A 27,281-nucleotide genomic window follows, 5' to 3' on the forward strand; every position below is an offset into this window, starting at 1 on the left:
TTAAAGCAGAGCCTTACTCAAGACCCGGAATTTCTCTGCGGAGACGCCAGGACTTGCAAAGAGGAGGGGCGGGGTTTGGACGTGGGCGGGGTCTCGGGCTGGAACTAACAGGTGGGACCCTCCCTGCTCCGCTGCCGTTCCAAGTCCGGGTTGCCTCGCAGCAGGCTCAGCTGGGCGGTGCCCCGACCGCCCAGGTGCCCCAGCCGCCCTGGCGCCCCGCTACTGGGCAGGTAAGGGATTCCCGCCGTGCGCGCCTTCTTCACAGGTCGTCCAAGATCTGTGCTCCGGCCTCCATCCCTCTGCCGCAAGGTTGTTGAGGGACGGTTTCGGAAGGAAAATAGCAAAGTGAGAAAAGTTAGAGAGGAAGTCGTTTGTGTGCGCACAGCTTGCTCCAGGCTAAAAACTTGGGTGGGTTCCCGAGGATCAAAAAGTGAATAGGACCTGGGGAGGAGCCCGGGGCGTGGAGAGGCGTCACCAAGTTCATTGTGTGGCTGTGTCAGACCTCGCGTCCTGTTTCTCAACACCCAGGCGTTGTGTTGCGGGAACCAATTTACGAAATGAATCTCTTTTCCCGAGAACCAGGAAGTAAGGCCAGCTCCGGGCAGAGATGCTCGTGGAATGGAAAGCATTCTGGGCCTCCACAAGATTCTAATTAATTTGTCACTCTTGCTTCCAAGTTTCCAGGAAATTAGAAAGTGAAGAGGGCTGTCAGGATCAGGTAAGTACATAATCAGATGGGAAAAGTATACCTGACAGCCTGGAGCAAGAGAGATAACAAAGGGATAAAAAGCAGACCCTGAGAAAGCGAGAAAATGCCATTTAAAATGGAAACAGATAGCTGTATTTGTGCTTGAAAAACTTACTGCCCAAGGAGCCCTAAGAGTGGAGAATATTAAAGCCAGCCTTTCCCCTTTTTAAGGGTAATCCTTGAAGAGATCGGTCAGAAAGTTCATTATCTCTTTTATTCTCTCAAGCTGAGCACTCATTTGAAGTTTGCTTTCTGCCTGTCCAATCCAAGCTCCTGATCCTGCAGGCCAAACTTGCACCTTACAGTCTTCTCCATCCTAGTAAATGTCGGGAAACGTTCAGGCCAAAAATCTTGGTGCAATCTCCTTGCCCTTCATATCAGCACATAGGATTCTATTTGGTCTACTTCAGAAAATATACAGCATCCTAAGACTTTGCACCTTTTCTGCTACCACCCAAGCCACCAGCACCTCCCACCTGGATTGTTGGTGAACTACTAATTGGTCACTCCCTGCCTCTCCACTCTTACTCCAATATCCTTTATTCTCAGCAGCAGCCCCAGTGTCCTTTTAAGACATGAATATAGAGTGTATGTCTCCATTCTCAAAGCCTCCACTGTCTTCTCACTTAGAGGATAAACAAAATCAATACAAAGGCTACAGGCTCTAGCCTACCTCTCTCATCTAATCTGCTACTTTCCTGCTCCTTCCTCTCCAGACTTAGCATCTCCTTGCTGTTCTCAGTGGGCCCACTCCAGACCTTTACATTTAGTATTCCTTTTGTCTCCAAGCTTCTCCCACAGATATCCCAATGTCTGACTTTCCCATTTTGTCAGACCTTTAATCACATGGCTCTTTTTTACTGAGGCCTACTCTGACTACCCTCTTTAAAAATGAAACCCCTTCTCTATTTTTGTCCGCACTATGTAGCATAGTATAGAGTTTATTTGCTTATTGCCTATCTTCCTCTGTTAAAAATATAAGCTCCATAAGTTCAATTTTTTTTCATAGTTTTATCTCTAGGAACTTAGATCAGTATCCAGCACAGACTTCAGTCTACTTTATTTATTTTAGCATTCTGAAATATTCAATATTTCAGCCTGCTTGGGATTCTCTCTCTCTCCCTCTCTTCTCTGCCTCAAAATAAATAAATAAACTTGAAAAAACTAAATTAAATTTTTAAAATCAGTCTTTCATCCAACACAACTATTTTGAGTAGCTGCTAAAGCTCAATTTGGTTGGGTCCCTGCTTAGGAAAGCACACCATCCAGAAGAGAAGGCAGACACATTAAACAATAAAATATGATAATTGTTATGCTGGAAGAGTGACTGGTGACAGTTTGGAGCAAAGGAGATGATTATCAGGGGAAGCCAATAGTGCCTTTTGCATTGAGCTTGAAGAAATCCTAGGCATTCACCTGGTTGTCCTCAAGGTGATTGGGCAGTTATTTTACTGAGCCCTAAATGAATTCACCTTCTGCTTCACCAAAAAATAACGTTGTGTGAGAATTCTCCCTCTCCCTTCAAATATGTCTGTATCCAAACCTCTGCTTCCTCTTTTCAAGATTTGGAAGAATCTTCCTTCTATTCAAGGCTACATCTTCACCTATACTCTGTTCACTATCCCTTTTTGTATCTTCAACCAGGCTTAACTCTAAAAGCAAATCTTAAACCAGCAGTTTTCAGGATGTTGTTGGTGTCCCCAAGTCTCTTTCAAGAGGTTTGTAGGGTCAAAATCGCTTATGAGTAAAAGATTGATTCAGAATGCAATGAACTTTAATGAAACAAAGTTCATTGATATGGTTTAGGAAATTATCTTTTATCAAGGTTCACTATAGTGTCAAAGAGAAAAATCTACTTTGTGAAAAGGCTATTAAAACTGTTTCCAGCTATGTGTCTGTGTGAAGTTGGATTTTCTTCATATATGTCAACCATATCAATATATTGCAGCAGATTACATGCAAAAGCAGATAGGAGAATCCAGCTGTCTTCTATTAAGTTGAACATTAAAGACATTTACAAAACTGTAAAATAATATCACACTTTTATTTATTTTGGAAAATGTATTTTTATCAAAATATGTATGCTAACATGTAATATGTTCATTATTTTTAATCAGTTAATGAATAAGTAATCTTTAAAGTTCTCAGTGTCAGTTTCTAAGAAGGTAAATATTGATAGATCTAACCAACATAAACAAAAACTCTTTGGAGTCCACAGAAATTTTTAAGAGTGTAAAGGGTACCAAGACCAAATTTGAGAACTGATGCCTTCTGTCTCTGTCTCTGTGTCTCCTTCCCTTCAAACCCAGATTTCTTGGAAAATGCACTTTTATCATTCACTCACTGCTCTATAAAAACTGTTCTTAAGTCATCCAGTTTCCAAATCTAACACACCCATCAGTATTTATCAGACCTCTTTGGGTCTTTTATACCAACCTATCCCCTATTCTAGAAATCTCTGATATGCTATTGTCTTAGTTTTTTTTCTTACCTCCATGGCTAATCAATACTTTTTAAAGGTTCTTCTTTCTCTTCATTTCTTCGTATTCTATATGTTCCTAATAGGCAACCTCATATTTACTTGTTGCTTCAACCAACAATTTACTTGTGAACATTTGAGAATGCTCATACACTGAGCATTCTTTACTTAAACCTCTCTCCTAAGCTCCAGACCATATATCTAGCTACGTAGTGCCAAATCCCCTAGATGGTGCCAGAGGTAGATATTTCACATTTAACATGACCATGAACACTTCATTTCCTCTATCATCTAACTGCCCAAGCCAAAAAACCAGGAATCAGCTTCTGGATTTCCCTCACTCTCCTCTCCCTCTAATATCTGATGTGTCGTTAAATTATTTCAGTTTGGCCTCCTAAATCTTTGAGTCTTTTTTTCCCTCCGTTCCTCAACTTTTTTCAGGCTTTCATTTCTGCTGACCTAGATTATTGCAAAGTCTTCAAACTGGTCTCTTTATCTCAATATACATCCCTTCAAATTTTTTTATCCAGGAGAATCCACTTAACCAAATAAGATCTCATGACACCTTTCTTTAAAATCCTGAAATGGCTTCCTGATAACTTTTAGTAGAAAGCTTAAACTCCTTGTCTTAATATCTGAGGTGCATGATGATTTGGCCCTGCCTACCTCTCCTACTTCTTCTCTGACTACTTAATGACATGCATCCCATGCTCCAGCCATAGCAAACTCCTTGCCTGAGCCTCATCCATGTTCTCCCTGCTATTCCTACTGCTTGGAATTTCCTTTTAGGTTTATCCTCATTCCTTTTCACTCATCCTTCTAATCTCCCACCCCACCTAAATCTGTCTTGATATATTTCCTTTAGACTGCTTTGGCTTGATGCTCCTTCACTGGGCATCCACACCCTGCACACCCCTCTTGTAACATTTGTCATTCACTCTTTGTATCCCCTGCTGGACTGAGAAGCTTGAAAACAAAGATTTTTCTCCTCTCTGTAGCTCCTATCACTTAGTACAAAGCCTGGCATGTTTGTTTTTAATTTTTTTTAAGGTTTATTTATTTTTGAGAGAGAGACAGAGAGACAGAGCATCAGCGGGGGAGGGGCAGAAAGAGAGTGAGACACAGAATCTGAAGCAGACTCCAGGTTCCAGGCTGTCAGCACAGACCCTGACATGGGGCTCAAACTCACGAACCCGCGAGATCATGACCTGAGCCAAAGTTGGACCCTTAACCAACTGAGCCACCCGGGCGCCCCCAAAGCCTGACATGTTATTTGAACATATGAATATATGAAAGGATATGTCTTGTCTTTAGAGAAAAGAGAATGACTCAAACAATGCATTGAGTTATAGAAGCAAGGACATATGGAATGAATTTTGGAGTAAGATACGGATTCGTGTACAAGTCTTCATTTACTACCTTTGTGAAGTAAAGATGTTAAAATTGTCTTCATCACTGTAAGGGTTAAGTGAAATATATGAATTACTTAGCATGGTACTAGACAACAAATTCATTCATTTCTAACATTTATCTGCAATATATACCACGTGCTAGTCACTAGTTTTATATTAGTGAATGAAAGAGCATAGTCCCTGAACTCATGGAGCTTATAATCTGATGGGGGAGGCAGGTACTAAACAAATAAATACATGATTACAGTTACATTGTGCAGTGATCAAAGACAATTAGGTTGAAGGCAGATAGACCTACTTAGATGCCATGGTCAAAGAAGGCCAAAGAGAAGAGAATATAAATATAGAGGCCTAGGATCAGGGAGACATTTGCTTCTTACTCTTTTATAGCTTCTGAATTTTGTACCACGTGAATATATTTTTTGCTCCAAAATTTAATTATAGTACATCTTAAAGTTAAAAATATAAGAGGATGGGGCGCCTGGGCGACTCATTCCGTTGGGCCTCCAACTTCGACTTATGTCATGATCTCGCAGTACGTGGGTTCGAGCCCCACGTCGGGCTCTGTGCTGACAGCATGGAGCCTGGAACCTGCTTCAGATTCTGTGTCTCCCTCTCTCTCTGCTCCTCCCCCGCTCATGCTCTGTCTCTCTCTCTCTCTCAAAAATAAGTAAACATTAAAAATTTTTAAAAAGGGGCGCCTGGGTGGCGCAGTCAGTTAAGCGTCTGACTTCATCCAGGTCACGATCTCGCGGTCCGTGAGTTCGAGCCCCGCGTCAGGCTCTGGGCTGATGGCTCAGAGCCTGGAGCCTGTTTCCGATTCTGTGTCTCCCTCTCTCTCTGCCCCTCCCCCGTTCATGCTCTGTCTCTCTCTGTCCCAAAAATAAATAAACGTTGAAAAAAAAAATTAAAAAAACAATAAATAAAATAAACATAAACAAAAATTTAAAAAAATTTTTTTAAATATATATATATATGGGGGGAAGCAGGAAAATAATTGACAGAATATCTAAATATCTCTGTCTTGATGAATTAGAAGGAAAGGTTGCTACTTGCTAAAAATGAGAGGCATAGAGATCAAATAAAACCACATGGAAAGAGGGTAAGGTGTGAAATAGTCACTAAGGACAATAAGCTGAGAGAAGACAAGTAATAGGATTAACAGCAGTGTTGAAGGCCCCATGGAAAAGGGGTCCCCATTAATTTGTATTCATACCAGTCTGCTCAGTTACCAGGTTCTCTTAGGTATATTCAGCAATGCTGTTGTACCAGTAAAATTGTGAAATCTATCCCTGGCTGATGCTCTCCAGGGTCCAGTGGCAAAAGAAAAAGGGGAATAAGGAAATAAAGGTTTGCTCTAGAGTGTAAAGTGGTGAACCACAGGGTTTGGCTTAGTAGGGAATGAATTATGATCAGATAGGTCTGCTGAATTCAAATAATGTGGAGGATTTGAAAAAGAGATATTATAGAAAAAGTTGACTATTTACCGTACCTTTTAATGCTACTCAAATTATTTCAGGACATTTTTTTTTTTTACTTCTACCAAAGAGTGGTGGTAAATGTTTCATAGTAAATAAATACTGATTGAGAAAAATATTTTAAATTAAATAAATCTCTGGGGGCGCCTAGGTGGCTCACTCGGTGAAGCGTCTGACTTCGGCTCAGGTCATGATCTCACGGTTTGTGAGCTCAAGCCCCACGTCAAGCTCTGTGCTGACAGCTCAGAGCCTGGAGCCAGCTTCGGACTCTGTGTCTTCTCTCTCTGCCTCTCTGCCTCTCATGCTCTGTCTCTGTCTCTCTCAAAAATAAATAAACATTTAAAAAAAAAAATTAAAAATAAATAAATAAATAAATAAATAAATAAATCTCTGTTATTTAATAGATTTGATGCCTGAATATATTCACAGGAATTTTTCTGAAAAAGTAAATTTTTTACTCCTTTGGATAAATTATACTTGGGAAATGTCAGTGTCAGAAAAAAATTCTTCCATTTTTTATTGATAATTATAGGTAGAGAAAGTAAGTAAGAACAGAGGACAATTAAACAAATAAACCACAATTTTAATTTCTTCTTAGGATATCAGTTAGTTGACTTTGGAGTGTTCCTTTATTATGGTGTAATCAGTTGCCAACATTTCATATGCTGTAGAAAAATGTGATTTATAAGCTTACAGATGTCATCACTAAAACTACTGTAAAATTTTAATGATAATTTTCCATATTTTAGGAAGAGAAGATGAATAAACCCATAACATCTTCAACATATGTGCGCTCCCTCAATGTTGGACTAATCAGGAAGCTGTCAGATTTTATTGATCCTCAAGAAGGATGGAAGAAGTTAGCGGTAGCTATTAAAAAACCATCTGGTGATGATAGATACAATCAGTTTCACATAAGGTAACCTATAAAATTCTCTTCCTTTTTAAATTCTTACATCACAATCTAGAATGATGAATAGATGTAAATACTGTCTAATGTTGCAATTCAGAAAGTAAAACTCTCTCTCTTTTTCCTCTGTGTGTGTGTATGATTTTTTTATTCCTTCTCCATTATGTTAGCTTGGCTAGTATTGTGATCTTGCAAATAAGTTTTTGGGTTAGAATCAAGATTCCTACTTTTACTATAGTTTTCTGTTTAGCAAGCTGAGAACAGTTCCCTCTGCCTCACACTTGTCATTTCCAGATTGAACATAGGATATTATAAGCATCTCTAGTAAAATTCTAAGTGTATAAATCTCTACTCCACCTTACCAGTGTACTTTGGGAGTTCTTCAAATTGACATTTTAAAGTTGCTTATAAATGTACACATCTATAAACAATTCTTAGTTCTTAGGCAGGATTTTTCAACACTATCTTCAGATAATTTCATTCTTTGTCTACTTATCTCTGCTTGATTTAGTGTAAAATACAAGTACATATTTTATTTTTGAAGCTGTTACTTCAGCTCAAACCTATATCAAAATCTGTCTTTCGAAGTAAGAGGAAAAGACATTAATTTATGATTTTCAGCATTAACCTAGTAAAGATCCCAAAACTTTAACTTCTTAGTCCTTCTAGGAAGTGTTTCCTCATATGAAGGATAAACACTTTAAGTTACTTGAAAGAAGTTTAAGATTAAACCTTGAAAGGCAACTTTCAAAGATAGTTTACTGATATACTATTAAAACCTTCTGGGGGCGCCTGGGTGGCGCAGTCGGTTAAGCGTCCGACTTCAGCCAGGTCACGATCTCACAGTCCGTGAGTTCGAGCCCCGCGTCTGGCTCTGGGCTGATGGCTCAGAGCCTGGAGCCTGTTTCCGATTCTGTGTCTCCCTCTCTCTCTGCCCCTCCCCTGTTCATACTCTGTCTCTCTCTGTCCCAAAAATAAATAAACGTTGAAAAAAAAAATTTTTTAAACCTTCTGGGGGCGCCTGGGTGGCTCAGTCAGTTAAGCGGCCGACTTTGGCTCAGGTCATGATCTCGCGGTCCGTGAGTTCGAGCCCCGCGTCGGGCTCTGTGCTGACAGCTCAGAGCCTGGAGCCTGTTTCAGATTCTGTGTCTCCCTCTCTCTGACCCTCCCCCGTTCATGCTCTGTCTCTCTCTGTCTCAAAAATAAATAAACGTTAAAAAATTAAAAAAACAAAAAACAAAAAACCTTCTGGAGAATGGTTGAGGCAGTGGGGGGGGGGGCGGAGAAAAAGCTCTTCTCTACAGATTAATGGTAATAAATAATTATTGAAAAAATGATTGAAAAGTTACCAATTTACAACCACCAATGAATAATTGCTTCATGCAAGACTCATCAGTGATGCTAAAACGACAAGATGAAAAGTTGTCAATGAACAAGATATGCATAAGATTTGAAAGTATTATCCACAGGTTACTTATGAATTATGAAGGGTAATGGTGCTTTTACAAAGAAAAAATCTGAAGCACACCTCCTTAACCAAGTAATCAAACTTTGGGTCACTAATAATGGTACAGACTGCATTATGTGCCCTCTGGATGTGATACAGTGGCAAGAACACATTGTCACCTATGTAGTGTTCTTACCCAACATTTTTATTTTTTAATTTTTTTCCTTTTTTATTTTTTTTCAATATATGAAGTTTATTGTCAAATTGGTTTCCATACAATACCCAGTGCTCATCCCAAAAGGTGCCCTCCTCAATACCCATCACCCACCCTCCCCTCCCTCCCACCCCCCATCAACTCTCAGTTTGTTCTCAGTTTTTAAGAGTTTCTTATGCTTTGGCTCTCTCCCACTCTAACCTCTTTTTTTTTTTTCCTTCCCCTCCCCCATGGGTTTCTGTTAGTTTCTCAGGATCCACATAAGAGTGAAACCATATGGTATCTGTCTTTCTCTGTATGGCTTATTTCACTTAGCATCACACTCTCCAGTTCCATCCATGTTGCTACAAAGGGCCATATTTCATTATTTCTCATTGCCACCTAGTACTCCATTGTGTATATAAACCACAATTTCTTTATCCATTCATCAGTTGATGGACATATAGGCTCTTTCCATAATTTAGCTATTGTTGAGAGTGCTGCTATAAACATTGGGGTACAAGTGCCCCTATGCATCAGTACTCCTGTATTCCTTGTTACCCAACATTTTTAACCTGAATTTAATCATGAGGAAGTAGTCAGACAAATCTAGACTGTGAGACATTGTACAAGGTGTCTGGCTTCCACTGTAAAGCCTGTGTGCATACACATGTGCTCACATGCACACACATACAGGTAAAGGGAGAGGGCAAGAACACAAGTGTGAAAAAGTGTTATCAACTGGTCAATTAGTGCTTCTAGGTGAAGGGCAAATGGTTGTTCATGGTATTATTCTTTCAACTTTTATGTAGGTTTGAAATTTTTCAATGTAAAAAATTTGGAGGAAAACCAGAAAAAATTGTTACATTTTTAAGTGTTAGTTTCCGAACTAATTTTTAAAGAAATAAGAACAAAAAAATTACCTGTTTTTCCTTAATTTAACTAAAATGTAATTAAGATCAAAGGAATAATTCTCCAAGTTTATGTATAGTATTGTATTTCATTAAACAGGAGGGTTTATTGAAAATCATATGGCTGGGGGTGCCTGAGGAGCTTAACTGGTTGAGCGTCCAACTTTGGCTCAGGCTGTGATCTCATGGTTAGTGAGTTAGAGCCCCGCATCGGGCTTACTGCTGTCAGCACAGAGCCTGCTTCGAATCCTCTGTCCTCTCTGTCTGCCTTTCTCTTTTTCTCTGTCTCTCAAAAGTAAACATTAAAAAAAAATTTAAGGGGCGCCTGGGTGGCTCAGCTGGTTAAACGTCTGACTTCAGCTCGGGTCATGATCTCACGGTTTGTGAGTTCAAGCCCCATGTCAGGCTCTGTGCTGACAGCTAGGAGCCTGGAGCCTCCTTCGGATTCTGCGCCTCCCTCTCTCTGCCCCTCCCCAATTCGCACTCTGTCTCTCAAAAATAAATAAACATTAAAAAAAAATTTTTTTTTTAACGTTTATTTATTTTTGAGATAGGGAGAGACAGAGCATGAACGGGGGAGGGTCAGAGGAGAGAGGGAGACACAGAATCTGAAACATGCTCCAGGCTCTGAGCTGTCAGCCCAGAGCCCAACGCGGGGCTCGAACTCACTGACCGCGAAATCATGACCTGAGCCGAAGTCGGACGCTTAACCAACGGAGCCACCCAGGCGCCCCCCTCCCCCCAAAAAAAAAAAAAATTTTTAAACTCATAAGCAGAGTTATTAAGTCAGGTAAGGAAGAAATATAGCTTAGTAGGTTGAAAGCAGACCCTTATGTCAAGTGAGATCTAAATTTGGATCTCAATTTAGATACAGTTTTTTGGCTGTGTGGCTATCGGCTGGTTATTTTACCTCTTTATGCTTTGCTTTCTCATTCATAATTAGTACTACATTTGTAGTATCTTTGAGAATTAAATGAGTTTATGTGGGTGCATCCCATGGCCCACTGAGCAGATACTCAGTAAGTACTCAATATATGCTAACCTATAGTATAATCACCTTCAGCATCTTTTTCCTTTCTGCCTATCTTCCCAGTTCTCTGTAATTCTGGCTGGTTCTGCTGCCCCTTTCCTTTAATACTATAGGAGATAGTATGGGCCAGACAAGGGCATGAGGAAATAATTCCTATTTTCATGTTAAGCCTATTTACATACTAATTTTGTTTCTTTGTTGCTTGCTTTTAAGGAGATTTGAAGCATTACTTCAAACTGGAAAAAGCCCCACTTGTGAATTACTGTTTGACTGGGGTACCACAAATTGCACAGTTGGTGATCTTGTGGATCTTTTGGTCCAAAATGAGTTTTTTGCCCCAGCAAGTCTTTTGCTACCAGGTAAACTTGAGCATGAGTAGGGCATCAACGATTAGGGTGCAAAGGCAAGTGGCAGAAATGGGAACATGTCTTCTTACTTGGACTTTTTTCTCCTAGTAGATGAACTTTACATTTGAGACTCCTTTTCATTCTTTCCACCCTCCCCAACTCAAAAAGCACCCCAGACATAGGGCACTGTGGACTTGCTGCTGAGGAGAAGGAGGCCTCGTGACTGGGCCTGAGCCCACCTTCAAGTCAGGTAGTTTTGTGCCAGTAGGAAGTGTGGAAGGATGAAAATTAGTTTTGGGGTGTTTTTTGTTGGTTGGTTTTGTTTGTTTGTTTTTAGCTCTTGATTTTCTTTACCCTTAACCTCCACCCTCATGGGACTCTGTGATCATGTTATCCTTACATTGTATTCTGGTGGGTTACTGTCTAGATGCCTTCCTAATAGCCTTATTTCCCTTTGATGCCATTTATGCTAGCAGTTGTCACTTTTCAGTGTGCAATAGAATCCCTTGGGGTTCTTGTTAAACAGGTAGCTTCCTGGTTGTATCAGAATGCTTGACTTGGGTTAAGGGCTATGTTTTTAAACAAGCACTTCAGTGCTCTGATGTAGGTGGCTCATAGACTTTTTGAAAACATCGCCTTACCTTCTCTAATCACCTTAACCCCAAACTCACAAATTCATATCATGTGTGCTGTGAGAAAATGGGGTTGACATGTGGAAACTGAAGTGATGTCAGATGAACCAAGTTCCTAGTTTAACTTTTGGACAAACACTTTTCCGTATTGAAGAACGACTTGTAACTTCATTTGGCAGATGCTGTTCCCCAAACTGTTAATACACTACCTGCTAAAGAAGCTGTGACAATTCCGCAGAAAGAATTGCCTCTCTGTGGCAAAGACAGGACATTTGTGTTACCTGTGCAGGATCTTGAACAAAACTATATGCCCCCTGACTCCTCAAGTCCAGAAAATACAAGTTTAGCAGGCAGTGATACACGTAAGTAACATGTGCAGTGCTTTCCCCTGGCGGGTTTGTCATTAGGCCCATCATTGCTTTGAAATAAATCTCTCCTTTTGTTTGTGCACACTGGCAATAGCTCTTTGGTGGGTTTTCTTTTTTTCCCTCCTGACCTATTAAGCACCATCTTCATTGTATTAGTGTGTTATCAGTGAGTACAGTCAACAGAATATACAAACAACCATAGAAATATGAAAAAATGTATAAATATTTACATAACTTGAAAAGGTCATTTTGTAAAGAAAATAAGTGACTAGAGTTTTGGGTGGAGGACCACCAAACAGAATTCTCAAGATAAAACTTAAATTTTTAGTTTAAAATATAGCTTTACTCTCTCCTATCCTGTCTAATCCAAAGTTTAAATATTTGTGTATACATGAAATAATCAAGTTGAGAAAACACTGAAGTTATTAAAACCAATATCCTTTTTATTGAAGCACTTTTTTTTCTTATTTCATTGACATTATAGGTTTTCACAGCTTTTCATTTTATGAATTGAAGAATGTCACAAATAACTTTGATGAAAGGCCCATTTCTGTCGGTGGCAACAAGATGGGAGAGGGCGGGTTTGGAGTTGTGTATAAAGGCTGCGTGAATAACAAAACTGTAGCAGTGAAGAAGCTTGCAGCAGTAAGTTACATGTTTAGGAGTAAAAAGAATTAAAGGAAAAAGTTGCTTCCTAGGGTGCTCTATCTTAAGCTTTAAATTAGTCCTTAGGAAATACATTATTTCAGAGCATATTTTCTTTAAACATCTTCTAAGCTGGTGGTTGTGAACACTTAAAATTTCGTTGAAAGCTATGGATCCTGTCCCTACAAAAATGTAGTTATGGGCACACACATATAATTGTATATATAATTTTGGAAGAATCACAAAATAAAGTTGAGAAGCCCTGTTCTACATAGTGCTTTTATGCATAATCAAGATTAAAATGGGAAGACACTAAGAGAATTTTGTAAAAATAACTTTCTTATGTTACTGTTCTCATTTAAAAATGAAGTTTAAAAATTACACAATAAGAAAAAAGATTGAAAAATTTCTTGTCTAGATCCCTCATTCCCATTGCTACTAGAGTGTTCAGCATGTAGTTGATTTGTTATATTATAAATCTGTTAACTATGTTTTAGAAATATCCATATAATACATATTTATATGATAAAAATAGTCACCCATTGTCATATACAGTACAAATACTTTTGCAGGTTTTGTTGTTCTTTTTGCCTTCAAATTTGCTTATGTTTTCTGACAGCAAATTTTTTCTTCAGAATGTTTATATAATGAAGTCTCACATTATTTCATTTTGTTCCTACAGTAACTGAGACTTATATGGTTATATGGTTTTTAAGGTTTTTTTCCTTCTGCTAACTAGCCATAGGACCTTGAACATAATATTCCAGTTCTCAGTTATTCTACAGAAGGGAGAGAATAATGCCTTACTATTTTAAAGAAAGCAAGATCAGCCAGGCAATCGCTTGTGCCTCCTCCTAGCTTTAGGAGACTTAAGGTTATCATGTTGTATTATATTACATATTATTTTTTCAGATGGTTGACATTAGTACTGAAGAACTGAAACAGCAGTTTGATCAAGAAATAAAAGTTATGGCAAAGTAAGTTAATTTGACAGTGTGGTATAATGGAAAAGAGCAGGACAAGAAGCAGGGGGCCTGGTTTCTTACCCAGAGTATGCCATGAACTAGTGATATTTTCAGATATGTAAAATTAAAATAAAGGGTTCAGATTAGAGGAATTGAAAGAATTTTGACTCTATAATTCTGTGACTGCATATGCTTATATGCCTGTAGATAAAACAGCAGTTGTTATTTTAAATCATAGCAAAATTACAAAGGGTTTCAAATATCTTCCATTATCCTCTGCTGCTCCCAAAATTCATGACAGATAAATTATAGAGATACAAAAAAAAAAAAAAATTATAGAATAATACGCCCTTAGATATCTTAACAACCCTAAACCAGGAAAAAGTTATATGCCAGAATGCTTAGAAAACTTTGACCCAGTATGCTTAAAAATTGTTGGGTGTCTTCAGGAAGAATAAGGGAAACAAATCAGGAAATTATTCTAATAATTGTAGTGCAGTGTATTTTATGTGTGTGGCCTCATTTAATCCTCATAAAGGTTATTGTAACCTCCCTACCTTTTTTTTTTTTTTCATTGAGATTTAGAAACATTAAGTAACTTGCCCGAGGCCACATAGCCAGTAAAAATCAGATCTGCCTGTCATATTCGGATCTGATTCCAGAGCTTGACCTTTTTTCTCTTTACTTTTTTTTTAAATGTATTTTTTTAATATTGAAATGTAATTGACATACAGCGTTCTATTAGTTTCAGGTGTACAACATACCGATTCGGCAGTTCTCTACATTACTCAGTGCTCACCACCATAAGTGTAGTCACCCTCAGTCACTATACAATCCTAATGAGATTTACCAGTTTACACTCAGTTACACCCATTGCTATAAATTACCGATTCTAGTTGCTTAACCCCAAGAAAGAAGGAACAGACTGGAATTAATTCAGTGACAGTAAAAATAATGCATACTGATTTAAAAAAAGAAAACAAAAACCTCTTTCAGGATTTTGTTCCCCCTACTCTAACACCGACTCTCCAATCCTAAAAGTAATTTGTCCAAAGTAGATAATCTACGAAATACGGGAATATATATTTACAATAATAAAAATCATCCCTTAAATATATCACTCAGAGATAACCATGACTAATATTTTGATGTACTTGCCTCATGATGTGTGTATACAATTTTCCCATGTCATTAAAAATAATTTTAGGGGCACCTGGGTGGCGCAGTCGGTTAAGCATCCGACTTCAGCCAGGTCACGATCTCGCGGTCCGTGAGTTCGAGCCCGGCGTCGGGCTCTGGGCTGATGGCTCAGAGCCTGGAGCCTGTTTCCGATTCTGTGTCTCCCTCTCTCTCTGCCCCTCCCCCGTTCATGCTCTGTCTCTCTCTGTCCCAAAAATAAATAAACATTGAAAAAAAAAATTTTTTTTAAATAATAATTTTAAAACATTTTGTTATCATACATTAATTTCAAGGTATTATATGTTAATTATTTGGCATATATGATGATTATATTTTATTTAACCATTACCCTGCTAGGTTAATTTCTAATTTTCAACATTACAAATTAAAGCTCCATTAAATCTTGTTGTACATAAATCTTTAAATGCAGCTCTGCATATTTCATCAGGTAGAGTCCTAGAAGAATTACTCATTCAGAATTCATGAGCTTCTTAAAAACTTTACAAGTACATGTCCAAATGGCTTTATAAATAGTGATTTATACTCCTGCCAGCAATGTATTACAATGTCAAATTTCACCTTTACCTCACCACCGTTGAATATTATCACTGTTTTTTAACAAGTACCAATTTTTGGATCTTACTAGCAAAATAACCCTGGCCAAGTTTCTTAACTGTCTATTCATTAGTTTTTTCATCTATAAAATGGGATAATAGTGTTTACTTCATTAAGTTATTGTGAGAATTCAATAAAACAAAGCAGGTAAATCATTTACTGCAGTGCCTTGTATATAGTATAAAGTCATCAAATGTTGCCAACTCATTTTAAAAATGTGCCAGTTTGGTGGAAAATAGAGCACTTACTGTTTTAATTTGTACTTCTTAAAATATTTATGAGGACAGACTGATTTCAAATTAAAGTCTGATTTGAAATAATGAAATGTCAGAATTTTAGATGATATTGAATCAAAATGAGTAAGCACGTGGATGGAATGTTATCATGTTCTAAGTATATTTCTAGGCTCTCATGTATTTGCTCGTTCAATTCTCAGAGCATCCGTGTTACATAATCGGTATTACTATCCACATCCGGTAAAGTTGCTGAAGTTCAGTGAGGTTGTTAACCTGTTAACTGTTAATTTGGCCTATAGGTCAAATATACAGAGGGTGGCAAAGCTAGGCTTTAAACTTAGGACTTTGCCCACTTTTCTTTCTACTTTGCCTTGGAAACCTAAGGTTTTGTTATGTTTCAGCTCTCTTTAGTTTTATTCAAGTATATAAAGAAACTCAAATTAGGTTATAAATAACATATCATTAAAGATCAGAAATGTGTAAATTAGATGTGGTTAAAGATCACACGTCTATAAATCAGTGCTTTGGATATGTTAAAAAGTTCTTGAAAAGATTGTCATACCAGTTTCAGCAGACTTTTTGAAATCTTGCCTGTACTATCATTGAAAATTGTGCTACGCAAAGGTAAATATCAACCCAAGTCCTTAACCAAACTGTCACAAGTTCCAAAGTTCTAAAGTATTGAGCTTTTACTATAAAATGGAAAAAGGGGTTGCTTCTAATGTTGATCAGTATTGTCTGAAAGAACTGTTTGCAGAAAATTATAAGCGGTTGTAATAAATATACATACTATAAACATACATATTATAATATAATGATACATAGCATATCAATATTTTCTTACTCCTTTTTTTCTGTTAAAGTTCCAAATTGAATAACCTTCAACCTACAGCTGAATGTATGTATGTATCATAATAATTTTGAGTGCAAAATTATTTGTCGTAGGTGTCAACATGAAAACTTAGTAGAACTACTTGGTTTCTCAAGTGATGGAGATGACCTCTGCTTAGTGTATGTTTACATGCCCAATGGGTCATTGCTGGACAGGCTGTCCTGCTTGGTAAGATATTTGTTCATCATATTGCTTGGCTTTCTGTTTATGTGTTGGAATATGAATATTCACTTTCTGACAAGGTTATTTGAACCACATTAATCTTAATATTTTTCTTGTTCTTTGAAAATTATACAGCTGATAGGTAAACAACTGGGATTGCCATTCTATTAGGTAATAATCTTAAACATAAAATTATCAGTCAAGACTAGTCTTTGAAGATGCTCTTATATATTTTTATTGTTAAATAAGAATTGGTAACTCCGGTTTGATCTTATTGAGAGATTATTTTTGAACAGTTTTTAAAAATTGCAATTCTAAATCTGGGTGATATGATATCATTTTCAGCAGTTGCTGAGAAAGTTGTTCTTTTTTTTAATGGGTTGGTTTCTTACTTTATAAGGATGATACTCCACCACTTTCTTGGCATATGAGATGCAAGATTGCTCAGGGTGCAGCTACTGGCATCAGTTTTTTACATGAAAACCATCATATTCATAGAGACATTAAAAGGTAAATGCTACTCTTAAAAAGCTTTTGGAGAACCATCTTTAAAAAATAACTTGCTCTAGGGGCGCCTGGGTGGCTCAGTTGGTTGAGTGTCCGACTTCAGCTCAGGTCATGATCTCGCGGTCTCTGAGTTCAAGCCTCAGGTCAGGCTCTGTGCTGACAGCTCGGAGCCTGGAGCCTGCTTCCCATTCTGTGTCTCTCTCTCTCTCTCTCTCTCTCTCTCTCTCTCTCTCTGCCCCTCCCCTGATCATGCTCTGTCCCTCTCTCTCTGTCAAATATAAACAAACATTTAAAAAAATTTTTAAAGAATAACTTGCTCTCACTCTTTCAATTCATATTCATATGCATGTCTTAACTTATGGCACCCCATGAAAGGTCTTCTCATTAAGATGTTCTATAATTTCCTTTATTACAAACCCAGTGATCTATTTTTATTGCTCATCCTACATGGCCTTTCTTTTTTTTTTTAATAGCAAGGCATTTTGTTTTTCTTGACCACTTTTACCTTGTCAAAATTATTTTTGAGGTCACCATTATTTTCTGAATCACTTTCATCCTCCATGTGTGCATTTCAGGTCTCTTTCTTCTTACATAAGTAACAAATATTAATTGAGCACCTACCATATGGTAGGCACTGAAGATAATATATTTAGCAAAAGTAGCACTTGTTGCATTTGACATCAGACGAATGATCACACGATCATAAAAAACTTTAGTGTGCAGTATACAGTATTTAATATAAATATTAGTATAAAGAAGTGTTCTCTGAGGATGTGATATTTTAGCAGAGATCCAAAGAATGAGTGGGAAATAAGTGGGCTCAAGTTGAGGGTGGCTAAAGAAGGTAGGGAAAACAGCATTCTGCATTTGTGAAACCAATGTTGAGAGGGAGCATGCGGTCATGATGAATTAATTACAGGAAGTGAAATGAACACAGTTATAACTGAAGTGCAGAAATGGAAGGAATGATTCATACAAGATAAATTTATAGAAATCAGCAAGGAGCTAAACCCTGTAGGATTTAATAGACTAAGGTAAGGACTTTACTTTTATCATCAAATAACCAGATGCCGTTGAAGAATTATAAGTAGGGATGTGGCCTCATGTTTAAGTTTTGAGAAGGTCACTTTGACTCTCAGTGTAGAGAACAGTTTGTAAGAAGGGAGAGTTAGGCTTTCACAGAAGTCTTGGTGATAGCTGTTCATATCAAAAGAAGTGAGCAGATTTGAGAGATTTAAGATAGCAGGACCTGCTCATATCTTGGCTGCAGAGGGGTCGGGAAGAGGGACATGTCAGGAATGACTCCTGGATTTATAGCTTCCTGAATTGCATTCTGGGATGATGTGTAGAAGAGGACCAGGTTGAGGGTTGAGAATATGAATTCTCTTTTGTACATGTTATGTTTAAGATTCTCTTAAGATATAGAAGTAGAGATGTTAAACAGACAATGTGATATACAGATTTGGACCTGAAAGAAGTCTGAGCTGAAGACATTAAATTTGTGCATTACTTGCATGTAGGCGATAATTGAAGACCTGTCATATGATTGTATTCACTTAAGGAGAGATAGAGATTAAGAAAAGGTCCCAAGATTTAGTCCTAAGGAATTTTAAGACTTAATGGCCAACTAGAAGAGCATGATCCCTGAGGAATCTAAGAAAATAGGCATAGAAAGGTAAGATGAGAACCAGGAAAGTGTGGTATCCGTGAAAATAAGGAAAGAGAGCATTTCCTAAGAAGTACTAGTCAAAAATATCAGTTGCTTTCTGGAAGTCAGGATGAGGATTGAAAATAACCATTTGATTAGTGCCCTGAAGGTCATTAGTATCTTTACAGAGCTCTGTTTCCACATGTAGCAATTGGGCAGAATTCAGCTTGTAGTTGAGGAGAGAGAAAGCTGGAGAACTGAGATGTGAGCGTAGACAAGTCTTTTAAGACATTTAGATAGTGAAGAATGATAGCTGAAAATAATATGTCACTCAGGAAACCTTCTTTTTTAGATGGTGAAGACTAAAGCATGCTTTTATGCCTATGGGAAGAGGGAGATGATAAAGTAGAAGAAAGAAGAAGATAATTTATAGAGTAAGGTTCCTGAGAATTTAGGATGGAGTCCAGATAGAGGGATCAAGCTTGGATGACAGGACAGGCACTCTCTCTCATCCCTTCCATATTGGTGCATTTCCTCACGTTCTCACCTCCTGTCTCTTCTGTTCTCACAACATATTCTTGCTGACTGACATTATATTGACTTCACCTACTATCTGTGGGTGACTCTATCATCATCCGTATCATCAGCCTCCAATCCTATATTTTCAGTATCTCCAGGCCAAAGATACCTCACCTGGATGTCCCACAGCAGCCTCCAAGTTAACATGTCAGAAATCAAATTCATTTTCTCTTCCAAACCAATCTTCCTCCTATATTCTCTTCCTGATTAAATGAAGTCACTATTCATCCTGTCTCCCAGCTAGTCTTTCTCATTCCTCGTATCAGACTAATTACAAAGTTCCTTTGAACATGCCTCAAACTTTTCAGCTCCTTTTCACCCACAGTGTTCTTTCTTTATCTAGACTCTATCTCTTATTTTATTACAAGCTTTCATGGTCAGCCTTTAACCAGTCTGTACCAGTTCTCTTCCATTCACTACTACATTGGCCAGGTAGTGTTCCTAAAAATCAGGTGTAATAGCACTAATTCATTACTAGGAAACTTTCACTGGTGTCCTGCTATCACAGAATGAAGTTCATATTCTCTCCATGTTCCATGGGCACCAGCTTCTTGAAATTGATCACATGCTTTTGTTTTCATCACTATGTACGTGTTGCTCCATTTGCCAAAATACCTTTTCCCCTCATTTAACCATCACCTTCTAACAATCCTTTAAGCACACTGTTTACCCTGTCTTTAGAATTTTCTCCAGTTCTTCCAGGCATTTAGTTGTTCTCTCAGCATTTTGTACATAACATCACCATTGTGGAATATTTTTTGGATTTTTAAAATTAGGTGTATACCTTTGTCACGGACAAGATTTGAAAACTCCCCCTCTATGCAGCACTGAGATCAAATACTATTATACATAGCAAGTCCTTAATAAAGTTTTATTGAATGTGAGTATGTGTGTATGAGTGAATGTGTGTAATGAATGAATGAAGACCTTTTAGCCATGTTCTTTCCTCTTTGAAAGTTATCAGATAGAACAAAAAAAGAGAGAGAGGGAGAGAATAATACCTGAACCTAATATAATACTTCATGTTAACTATACTGGAATTAAAATTAAAAACTTAAAAAAAAAGAATAAAGAGATGAATAATTAAGATACTTTGTTTGGAAATGTGTTCTTAAATGAGTTAAGAAATGTTAGGAAAGGAATTTAAGACTGGAGCTTTAGGAGACTGAGGGATATTTTCCCAAAATAAATTATTTGTGAAACAATGAAATTATCTCTCACTAATTGTGGACAGTTTTATTTCATTTATATTCTTCTAAAATTTTTCCTCAAGAAATAAAAAGGAAAAAGAAGACAATTATTTCTCTTTAGCTTCAATCTGAAGTCTAGATTTGTTTACACAAATTTCAGGCTTTTATGATGTGTATTATAAAATAGTCTACTCTGTAAATATGTACATATGTTCATACACCTGACTGTTTGACTTGCTTGAAAAGAAAAATATTATTTTCTTCAAACTTTACTTTATTTCAGTGCAAATATCTTACTAGATGAAGACTTTACAGCCAAAATATCAGACTTTGGGCTTGCACGGGCTTCTGAGAAGTTTGCCCAAACAGTCATGACTAGCAGAATTGTGGGAACAACAGCTTATATGGCACCTGAGGCTTTACGAGGAGAAATAACAGCCAAATCTGACATATACAGCTTTGGTGTGGTAAGTTTCACGTATATAATTCGTAACAATAATCATTCTGGCTATAACTGTGAAGTTGAAGTAGAATATTTTGAACACACCTGTCTTTCTTAGCTCTCCTATGTAAGTATGTATATTGTTTACTTTAACCTTTAGTTAAATGAGAAAGTCATAAAAGCTTCTCCAAATTTGTAAACTTTTAAATTGGTTTCTGAAGTTACTGTAAGAAATGACTTTTTTAGCACACTATCCTCACAAATTAGTATGAAGCTTAAATTAGTGCATAAAGCAAATCATATACAGCATGTATTTTACTGTCAGTTTTTAAATGAAATATTTTTTAACAGATGTACACTTTGGCATTTTCTGATCTACTGGTCTGTTCCTAATAACTTTTAATATGGAGTGAATGGAAATGGTTGGAGAAGTTAGGTGCTACTTCATCTTATTTTTGCGCGTATGTTTCCTATATGGAAATTTAACTCCATAGCACTGTGTTGTTAAGGCACAGAGTTGTAGGATAGGCCTAAACTTTAGAAAATAATATTCTAAAAGCCAGAGACAATTATTCTTGTGAAGAATCCCCTGCAAGACAGGGGACAGAATGTCTAGAATACATAGTGAGTGGAGCTGATTGTTTAGTAAGTTGACAATCGAAAAGTACTGCTTGTGGGGATTGCTGGAACCCAAGGTTTCTGTGAGGGAATGATGGTGAGAAATGACCACAGCTCATGTCCTTTCTGCTTTAATGCCTGAAAGGCATAATGCAATGTGTGGAAATGATTAATCAGATTTCATAATCAAGATCCATATTCTGTCTAGTTTCTATATGTTGTCTTGAGTGTTACAGTAATGGATCTTTTTTTGTCTTCATAGGTTTTATTAGAAATAATAACTGGACTTCCAGCTGTAGATGAATACCGTGAACCTCAGTTATTGGTAATTGAAAGACTCATTTTTTCCAGTCCTTTTCTTTTGCATTTATAATCTAAATTTGTATGGGTAAGTTTGGCATCTAGACATGTCACTTTCTATTGGCAATTTTTCCATTGGCAATTACCCAGTGGCATATGGAAAAAGCATAACAGACTTCTAATCTCAGCTCTGCCATGAAGGATTTGTGAAGCTTGGTAAAGTCACTTATATATTCTATGTTCTGGTTTCTTTGTGGGTAATATCAGACTAGAACTATATAATCTTTTAGGTCTTCTCCAGTATTTTTTTGTTGTTGTTGTTACTTTCAGGATGATTACTAACAGACTTTTCAGCTCAGAGAGAAAAAACAATATTGCTTCCTTTCACATTTGTATCAGAATAGAATTACTGGTAAAATTTGCTGTCTATTTCTATTATGGAGTATTTTATTTTTATTTTATTTATTTGTTTGTTTATTTTTTATTTGAGGGAGAGAGAGCAAGAAAGTGTGAATTGGAGTGAGGGGCAGTGGGAGAGAGAGAGAGGGATGGAGAGAGAGAGGGAGAATCTTAAACAGGCACAACACTCAACACAGAGCCCAATGTGGGGCTCAATCCCACGACCCTGGGATCATGACTTGAGCCAAAATCAAGAGTTGGACGCTCAACCAACTGAGCCACCTAGGCACCGCTATGAAGTATTTTAATTATAAAATTATGATAGAAAACATTACCTGTGTATTATATTCGGCATTCGTTGGAAATTACATAAATAGACTAACTGAATGCTAAAGTTATGAGAAAATTATGCCTTGCCCCTTTGTTCCCCCATATAGTAAATTTTAAGAAGTTAGAGGGTCTTTTTATAAAATTAAATATTTACAAAAATCTTTTGTAAACTAAAGATTACAGAAATACTATCATGTATAAGCTTTTCTTAAAATTAAATATCTACGCTGACTTTCTTCTAATTTATGTGTTCTAATGAGACAAACCAGTGTGAAAAATTCAGATAATACATGAATAACAGATTATTTCCCTATGGAGATTAGAAAGTCAAAAGCTATGTTTGCTCAAGAGTTTGGTGTCATACTCTTTTAAGAAAAGCCATAAGTATGATATCTATATATTATAATATTGTTACTGGTGTCCCTTAATAAAAAGTACATTATAAAGCTTTCCATGGTTTCCCGGATATGTACTATTCCAGTATTATATATTATATAACATTTCGCATTAAGGTATATTTACAGAACTTAATATTATTGTGAAAAGTTATTTGTATAATATATATTTATATTATTATATTATCTACATAATAATTATATCTTCTATATAATATATAGCTATATATAGCTATATATATGTTATTATAGTGTATGTACATTACTTACTGTGTGTTGGACATCAGGAAGGAAGCCTCAGCTGCAGATACAATGTTTTGGAACCATTAGTGTCCAAGTGTAGATAAAGCTTTGGGTGTGGATGGGATTATACAGAGAAAGTGCATAAATTAAAAATACAGGGGTGCCTGGGTGACTCAATGGGTTAAGTGTGCGACTTCAGCCCAGGTCATGATCTGAGCTTCGTGGGTTTGAGCCCTGCATCAGGCTCTGTGCTGACAGCTCAGAGCCTGGAGCCTGCTTCAGATTCTGTGTCTCCCTCTCTCTCTGCCCCTCCCCTGCTTGTACTTTGTCTCTCTGTCTCCCAAAAATAAATAAACATTAAAAAAAATTTTTTTAAAAAAACAGTACAGTTGGGGTGCCTGTGTGGCTCAGTTGGTTAAGCATCTGACTTCAGCTCAGGTCATAATCTCATTGTTCATGGGTTCAAGCCCCACGTCGGGCTCTGTACTGACAGCTCAGAGCCTGGAGCCTGCTTCGGATTTTGTGTCTCCCTCCGTCTTTGCCCCTCCCCCACTAGTGCTCTGTCTCTGTCTCTCAAAAATAAATAAATGTTTAAAAATTAAAAATAAATAAATAAAAATACAAGACAGTTAAAAAAAACTAAAAGAACTCTCCTTTTTTTTTTTTTTTACTGTGTAATTTATACTTTTTAAGCAAAGCCTACCTGTCTAAAAGCCTAAATCCTTTTCCCTCAGACTTTTTCTCCTTTAATATATTATGAAAGACTCAAACCTTTGGTTTGAGTAAGGATGAAATACAGAAAAACACACAATCTATCTCAGTCCTAACCTTTATGCATGATCATATAATAATGAAAATCATAAAACTTCAGGGAAGATTATACCCTTTTACTTACTCTTAAGGTGTGCATGCAAGATGACCATAAAGTAGTAAGATTTTATTACAAATATAACCAAAAGGGAGTGAGTGAGCCTTGAAAGAACCTTTACATCACTAGATTCTGCCATCACCCAAATGCTTTCAAAATTCTTTTTTTTTTAATGTGTATTTATTTATTTATTTTGAGAGAGAGAGATGGAGAGGGGCAGAGAGAGAGAGGGAGAGAATCCCAATCAGGCTCCACACTGTCAGCACAGAGCCCAATACAGGGCTCAAACCCATGAACCATGAGATCATGAACTAAGCCGAAACCAAGAGTCAGAAGCTTAACTGAGCCACCCAGGCGCCCCTTAAAATTCTTCTGGAAGAGTTTCTGGAGGGTTTACAACTGACCTCACATAAGTAGTCTTTTCCGTGATAATAGTTTCCTAGGGCTGCTGTAAGAAATTGGGACATAAAATAACAGAAATTTATTCTTTCATAGTTCTGGAAGCAAGAAATCTGAAATCAAGGGGCTGTCAGGGCCATATTCCCTCTGGAGGCTCCAGAGGAGATTCTTGCCTTGCCCCTTCCAGCTTCTAGTGGCTGCTGGCATTCCTTGACTTGAGGCCACATCATTCATTTCTGCCTCTGTGGTCACACTGTCTTCTCTGCGTCTGTTTTCTTCTCTTCTCTGTCTCTTCTACAGATGCTCATCATTGGATTTAGGGCCCACGTGGATAACCTAGGATGATCTCATCTCAAGATGCTTAATGACATCTGCAAAGACCTTTTCTTCAAATAAAGTCATAAGCATAGATTCTGGGAATTAGGACTTGGACATACTGTTTTCAGGGCCATCACTTGACCCACTACATCATCCTAGTTCTATGTCTCTCTCCCTATACAGTACTTTTTTATCATGGCCCTGTCCCCTTTTCCTTCTACCTCTTTATCTTTGATTCAATAATTTGAGTACCTATAGACAAGTGTGCCTGTCGAGGGAGGAGGATTTTGGGTCCAGAAATTGGAACTGCATTATCAGGAGCACATCAAGAAGCAAATCACCTTGGGCTAGCAGCCTAGTAAATGCTGCCAATGGGAACATGAGCGCAATTAGCTCAGCAACAGAAATACAAAAATTAGAAGGCAAATGGCCGAAAGTATCTAAAAGGTATGTATGTACCTAGGTATGAATAGATGTATAAATAGACAAATAGGGTTTCTCCTGTATGTCTTTAATTCTTAGTAAGGTTATAAAAATAGACAGTAAAATAAGAGTACATGTTGTTATGAAGTAGATGAAATAAATCCATTTACATTCTGATTTCTCTCACTTTTCTTTGAAACTCCTACTAAAGTTTTAACATTTGTTTTAAAGCTAGATATTAAAGAAGAAATCGAAGATGAAGAAAAGACAATTGAAGATTATATTGATAGGAAGATGAATGACATTGATCCCATTTCCATTGAAACCATGTATTCTGTTGCCAGTCAATGCTTGCATGAAAAGAAAAATAAGAGACCAGATATTAAGAAGGTACTGATTTTTTATATTTATTGAAAAAGTGAAGAAGGTAGGGTTCATCTTTTTTTCCTAAGTGTACATTTCAAACCAACTCTTTAATGCATTTTTTTTGTTGTTTTTTTCTGTCTTTATGAAAGGTTCAACAGCTGCTGCAAGAAATGACAGTTTCTTGAAACTTCACTGGAAGACTCTTGGTTTTTTATATACAGCTCTGTAAAACAGTTTTTAAACTAAATTTTTGTTATAAACATTCTTTTTTACCTTTAACAAGGCAGCATGGAGCATGGAACCCCCAACATATATATAGAACAACAAAAGTAGAGCCACTGTATTGACCCTAATCCCTGGCTTTTTAGTGTCACCCTCAGTTCTTGAGTAATCCCTAAGACCTCGCCTTAGAACCTCACCAAACATGGTTTGAAAACCATAGAATTAGCAATAAAGGGGACTGGACTATAGGGTGAAAAGACCCGAAGCTGAAGCCCTAACTCCACTACTAATTTGCCATAGAGCTTTGGACAATCCCTTAACAGCTTTCAGCCTTTGTTTTTTCACTGGTAACATTAGGCTAATTATCTACTGTGCTTCTCTGACAGGTAGTCCTGGAAATCCAATGATGCAGACTATGTACAAGCACTTTGTAACATGTAAAGTGATGTAAAATTTAAAGTTTACGTAGATGTTTATACAATCCAATTACAGTCGTTTGTTTATAGGATCGTGTTCACAGTGTGTTTTTTGAGAGAGAGAGAAAGCTTGTATGAGTGGGAGAGGGGCAGAGAGAAAGATAGAGAATCCCAAGCAGACTTCGCACAGTCAGCACAGAGCCTGACATGGGGCTTGATCTCTCGAACCGGTGACATCATGATCTGAGCTGAAATCAAGAGTAGGACGCTTAACCAACTGAGCCACCCAGGTGCCCCACAATGTACTATTTTAAGCATTCACCACTAACCAAATATTACCTGATAATATGGTCATTATTAGATTATGTTATATGACAACATATTCCATAATGAAGGAATTTTGTAGATGTTGGTAAGGCCCCTAATCTGCTGACTTTGAGTATCAACAGAGAGACTGTGCTGGGTAGGCCTGACCTAATAAGATGGTTTCTTACAAGAAGTCTGAGACATTGTCCTGTGGGCTTTGAAGAAGGAAGCTACCGTGTTGTAAGAAGGCCACATTGGCTAAGATCTACGGGTGGCCTTCTAGGCTAAGGGCTACCTTCCAGCTGTTAGCCAGCATAAAAAACTGGGACCTGGGTTGTATAACCACAAGAAACTGAATTCTTCTAGAAAGAACAACTGTTTTTTGAACCATATTTCTGACCCACTGGTTTGCTAGCTAGCCAACTAAAAATTTTTAATTTTTAATTTCTCTCGTTATGTTCTATGAAAACCACTCAGGTAATAGGAACAATTGATAAATGTTTTGCCTTACTTTTGTGACATATAATTAAGAGAAATTTAAGACATTCTAAAGCATTTATTGCTCTGTCCGCTTTCTGGTCCTGTATAAAATGCTCATTGATCTCAGCTATCTGTAGTCCTTTTTTTTTCACTTTCAAAACACAAGCATACCTCAGAGGTATG

General features: G+C 37.3%; 1 protein-coding gene across 2 annotated transcripts; it reads left to right on the plus strand.

The window, feature by feature from the left end:
* The first annotated feature begins 32 nt into the window (after positions 1 to 32).
* On the plus strand, positions 33 to 26,401 carry IRAK4 (interleukin 1 receptor associated kinase 4). 2 transcript variants are annotated; one of them, XM_043563440.1, is made up of 12 exons: positions 33 to 230; positions 6,867 to 7,036; positions 10,822 to 10,967; positions 11,767 to 11,949; positions 12,440 to 12,600; positions 13,513 to 13,577; positions 16,541 to 16,655; positions 17,050 to 17,159; positions 20,857 to 21,040; positions 21,896 to 21,958; positions 25,540 to 25,698; positions 25,824 to 26,401. In XM_043563440.1, exons 2-12 carry the CDS (start codon positions 6,876 to 6,878, stop codon positions 25,857 to 25,859), a joined length of 1,383 nt encoding a protein of 460 aa, XP_043419375.1. In that variant the 5' UTR covers positions 33 to 230; positions 6,867 to 6,875; the 3' UTR covers positions 25,860 to 26,401. The 2 variants fall into 2 exon arrangements, with proteins under 2 accessions (XP_043419375.1, XP_043419376.1); XM_043563441.1 differs by lacking the exons at positions 33 to 230; positions 10,822 to 10,967 and having other exon boundaries at positions 6,923 to 7,036.
* Positions 26,402 to 27,281: the final 880 nt, after the last annotated feature.

The sequence above is a fragment of the Prionailurus bengalensis genome, chromosome B4 (assembly GCF_016509475.1).
Source record: "Prionailurus bengalensis isolate Pbe53 chromosome B4, Fcat_Pben_1.1_paternal_pri, whole genome shotgun sequence".
Taxonomy (NCBI): Eukaryota; Metazoa; Chordata; class Mammalia; order Carnivora; family Felidae; genus Prionailurus; species Prionailurus bengalensis.

Bases quoted from the DNA above. Each gene is read 5' to 3' on its own strand.
- IRAK4 (XM_043563440.1), top strand. From the start codon at position 6,876: ATGAATAAACCCATAACATCTTCAACATATGTGCGCTCCCTCAATGTT. The intron at 16,656-17,049 runs GTAAGATATTTG...TTACTTTATAAG, and splicing joins TGGACAGGCTGTCCTGCTTG to GATGATACTCCACCACTTTC. The intron at 21,959-25,539 runs GTAATTGAAAGA...TTTGTTTTAAAG, and splicing joins ACCGTGAACCTCAGTTATTG to CTAGATATTAAAGAAGAAAT.